We start from the raw sequence: 5251 nt of genomic DNA on the forward strand, positions 1-5251 counted from the left end.
ATGTCAACTGAAAAACCCCAACTTGCCGGACATTCAAGATTCCGGCAATCCACCGACCAAATTTCTTCATTAATCACACTTTCACATTCAATCAATGTCTTTTCAACAAGATGGAAATTAATAATAAACAAGCTCAACGAAGTGCTCCCAGTTCTTGTCGGTATCCAACTGGAAATTCAAGATTCCGGTGAGAACTCAACTCTCTCCGGCTTAATTGAAGAATTTGAAGAAACAATTGAATTTACCACCAAATTAGCTCAAAAATGCATCGATCAATCGTACAATGGGAAGCTGTTAATGCAGAGTGATCTTGATATTATATTTGTAAAATTGAACAAACAAATACAATGCTTGTATGAATTTAAAAGCTTTTGTTGTTATTCAATTGTGGATTCTGCAATTGTGGTTTCAAAACCTGGGCCCAATTCATCAAAAGATGACGTCAGATTTTATGTTAATGATTTGGTATCAAGGTTTAAAATTGGGAATAATGAGATGAAGAAACAAGCATTGATTTGTTTTAATGAAGATGAAAGGTTTTTGAAGATTGCAATGGAAATTGAAGGGTTTGGTCATGTTTTAATTGAGTCTTTAAGTATTAATATGGAAATTCAAGAAGAGGTGTTAAAATCAATTGATATGATTTGTGAATTTGATGAATTTATAAGGATTTTGGTATCAATTGGTGTTATTGGTTCTTTAATTAGGGTTTTGGGAGGAGGAACTTATTCGAGTAAATGTTTGTCCACCAGGTGTTTGATGAAATGCACAGCTGAATGTGAAAACGCTTGGTCAGTTTCGGCTCATGGTGGGGTGACATCTTTGTTGCGAATTTCGGCTAGTGAGAATGATAGTAGTGATGAGTTGGTTGGTTTAGCTTGTGGGGTGTTGAAAAATCTTGTTGGTGTTTATGAAATCAAACGTTTTATAGTTGAAGAAGGCGCGATTACGATTTTTGTTAATCTTGTTAAGTCTAGGAATGAAGTTTCTCAGATCAGTGCTATTGAATTTCTTCAAGCTATTTCTTTTGGAGATCAAAAAGTGGCGGATTCTATTGCTAATGAAGGTGGGATTCGTGTTTTGGTTCATGTTTTGGATCCAAAGTTGTCGTTTTCATCAAAAACCAGAGAGAGGTCTATAAGGGCGATCATGTGTTTGTGTTCTGATTTAACAGGAATGGATAGGTTATTAAGTTACGGTTTCATGGATCACATACTTTATTTTCTTCACAATGGTGATATATCTGTTCAAGAAGCATCATTAAAAGCTGCGTTTTGGTTAAGTGGGATATCGGATGATATCAAGAAAGCTATGGGAGAAGTAGGATTTTTGCAAGAACTTGTAAAATTAGTGACTGCAAAGTCGTTTGAGGTTCGTGAAATGGCATTTTCCACATTATCAAATTTGGTTTCAAACCCTAGAAACCGAAAAAGATTTGTGGAAAACGATCAAAATGTGAGCTTGCTTATGCAATCAATTGATCAAGAAGAAGGAACTTTATGTCACAAAAAGCTTTTACTACCAATAATCATGTCATTATCAGGATGCAATAGTGGCCGAAAGAAAATTTTGAGTTCTGGGTACTTAAAAAACATTGAAAAATTAGCAGATGAGGAAATTTCAGATGCTAGAAAGATTGTTAAGAACCTATCGTCGAACAGATTTGTTCGTATGGTTAAAGGGATTTGGCACTAATTCAAATCTTGTTTTCATGTATATCTTAGATTAGATCTTAGATTTTGTTTTTTGTCATGTTAAGTACGCATATAGTTGCCGTACAAATGGTGTAATAAGGGTTGTAAAGAGAACGAAAGTAAGCATTTTTTTATTCCTTATTTCTTCATCTTCGTTGTGTTAAATACTCTTGGAGCATATATATGTATATATAAACACGTCAACCTATGATCGACATCTTTCTAGCTATGATCATAATACAACACTTCAAGTTCATCTGATATAGGCAGTAGTTGAACCATGATTTATGCAATTAAAGATGGTGAAGTTTATAAGTTGATGATACTATTTGTTTTGATGGATGAAAATTTATTAAATTATGATCTTGTAATAAAATTTTGTATATCTTATCTGTAAATTTGAAGGCAGACAAAAGTATCTATTAGCTTCTTTCTGAATCTGTAACTTGCCCTAGGATTTCAAAATCATGTTTTTTTTTTTTTTTTTTTTTTGGCAAAAAACAGAAATATAAAAAATCAACATGGGGTTGTATTGAAGTTTTATGTATCTTTCATAATGTATGTATAATGTAATAAAGGGAATGGCACAACTCATAGGTAGGGGTCCTGTTTTTTTAATGTGGAGCATGTAAGCATATGGGAATTAATATGTTTCTGATAATGGATATATTGGTACTTGAAGCAACAAATGCGTACAGAAAGAATATAATGAATTTATGCATATAATTTTATCATTAATTTTTCTTATCTATATCTATATATCTATACCTATATATATATATATATATATAACTATAGTAATTAAGTCCTAGAATAATAAGTATGGTGTATTAAATACGTTTAATTCAATAAAAATAATTCATACAATTTAATAGATTGGTAAAAAAAATTAAAATTATTATGGTAAAAAAATAAAATAAAAAAAATTAAAATCATATTAAATAAAGATGTCATAAATAAATTTGAAGTAATTAATAATCAATAAATATATAAACTTTTCATCTTCTAAGTAACGTAAGTTACTTTTTTTAACTTATAAATATGTCATCTCTATTTCATTTTTTCATATGAATCATACAAAAGAGTACACCATATTACTAATGATGTATTCTTGATTTTTTTTTTTTTAGATGGAAAGAAGAAATGATATATAAAATATTATAGTAGATATAGTTGTATGATATATATATATATATATATATATATATATATGTGTGTGTGTGTGTGTGTGTATTATTATATATAATATATGTTTGTGTTTTTGTAGGTATCGAAAAAATACCAACTTCAAATATTGTAAACCGCGGACAAGATAAGAAGAAACGTGATTGACTCTATGTTGGATCGATTCGTCCGAAGCTTTTCTTTTTAATGTTAATATTATGATATTATGATTATTATATTGTATATTCGTATAATGATTAACAATTAAGATTATGATTATAATTCATAATTATAATTATGAATATGATTACGATTATTATTTTTATTATTATTACATTTTAGTTATAATTCATATAACTATGATGATTATAGGTGTAACGTTTCTTATACATATAAATATATAAATAATGTTTATTTAATTAATTTATGTAAATAATTATTCATAATTATAATATGAATATGAATATGATTACGATTATGATTAATAATAATAATTATTATCTCTTATTATTATTACATTTTAGTTATAATTTATATAAGTATGATTATTATAGGTGTAATATATATATATATATATATATATATATATATATATATATATATATATATATATATATATATATATGCAACAGTATCTATCAATGTAAATATGAAACATTAAAAGGTTAAAACTAATGTTATTATTTATGTCATAACTTAATTCTATATTTATGACAAAATTATGATACGGAAAATGAAAAGATTGAAATTAATCATATAATTTATGTCATATAAATTTTACTTTTTATGAATGAATGGTTATAACTAAATTTAAATTAAGGAAAATAAAAAGATAACAATTATTGAAAAGTTTGTAACGTTTATTACTCTTAGTGGTATTACATATCTTTATTATATAATTAATAAATAATAGTTAATTACATATCAATTGTTATTCAAATTCAATGTTATGAACCTCCAATTTTATTCTATTCATAATTTTTATATTGTGTAGTGTAGTAATACGTAACGGATCATGTATATATTTAGAAGTTCTTTTATGTATTCCAATTATTATGTCATTACTTATTGTCACATATGAAGTCATAAGAGAGACATTAAAAAATTTAATAGTAAATTGTAAAGATAATATATGTTTTAATATTATGAATCGTACTATAATATGTATGTTTTATTATGTATGTTGGCATCATTTGTTAACTTATTTGACCACCTTTAGTAAACTTTTGTTTATATATAGTTTCATCATACGTTACTACATCTGACCCGAATGTGTAGATTTTCATAGTGGCAAACAAAACATATGCACAAAATGCTACTTGACTACTTGCATAATGGGACCAACATCAACTTTCACTTCTAGGTTAATATGTATTCAACCAACTCCCGCCATAACCTTAACCATTCGAAACACAAATTTCAAAATAGTAAAATTTGAGACAAGCCGTGCAACGAACGGGCATTGCCTTCTAGTATCTATAAAAAGTGACTCCATGATTCATAAATATGCATATTAACTCAAGTAATTTACTATTATTTTATAACTATTTACTCACTTAACCTAAATGGTAAAAGTTAATATCTAATAATAAAATCAAAATTAACGTGTTCGATAGGATATAGAAGGCGTTGTTGTGTTTTATTTCTATTCAGTTATTGATCAATAGAGGATGAGTTATATCTGTATCTAGCATGCTTCTTGTGTGCTTCTTTGTTTGTTAGTCTTTGTGGCTTTTGTGGTGTTTTTTATAAACATAGCTTTTCCAAAAAAAATAATAAAATCAAAATTACATTATGTCTTTTTTTATTTCTAATTTCGTCATAAATATGCATATTAACCCAAGTAATATACTATTATTTTATAACCATTTATCCACTTAACATAAATAATAAAAATTAATTTTCTAATAATAAATCTAAAATTACATTCATGTCTTTTCTACTTCCAACTTGAGTGATGGAGTAGTAAATGTGAATTACCACTAACATTTATTAATAGTAAAAAGGTTATAAAAATAAAATTATTCATACGTACCCACTTATATTTATAATTGAATTAATGGTATTAAATTTTACCATGAAATCTAATTATGATGTAATATCTAATAAGTTGCAGTAACAAATAATCAAAATAGTTGTAAAAAAAGTAAATTAATTATCAATCTGTCGAAAACATATTATGTAGTAAGATATATTAGACTATATTACCACTAACTTTTAATTATAATAAAATGGTTAAAAATAAAATTACTCATTTATATATTTATTTAATAATAATAATAGTAAGGAGACGAAAATAAATTACCCACTTATGCAAATCAATAAAAACATTTTAAAGTTAATGTTTACGATGAATTTACTAATAATAAATATATGTAGTAGTTAACTAATTA

At 26.2% G+C, this 5251-nt stretch overlaps 1 protein-coding gene across 1 annotated transcript; it reads left to right on the forward strand.

Annotated features, from left to right (window-relative positions):
* LOC139841573 (uncharacterized) lies at positions 1 to 1695 on the forward strand. Its single transcript, XM_071831787.1, has one exon. The coding sequence runs from the start codon at positions 1 to 3 to the stop codon at positions 1693 to 1695; it is 1695 nt and encodes a 564-aa protein (XP_071687888.1).
* Positions 1696 to 5251: the final 3556 nt, after the last annotated feature.

Source organism: Rutidosis leptorrhynchoides, chromosome 4 (assembly GCF_046630445.1).
Source record: "Rutidosis leptorrhynchoides isolate AG116_Rl617_1_P2 chromosome 4, CSIRO_AGI_Rlap_v1, whole genome shotgun sequence".
Classification (NCBI taxonomy): Eukaryota; Viridiplantae; Streptophyta; class Magnoliopsida; order Asterales; family Asteraceae; genus Rutidosis; species Rutidosis leptorrhynchoides.

What these genes read in the sequence shown, in the direction of transcription:
- LOC139841573 (XM_071831787.1), top strand. Translation starts at nt 1, where the DNA reads ATGTCAACTGAAAAACCCCAACTTGCCGGACATTCAAGATTCCGGCAA.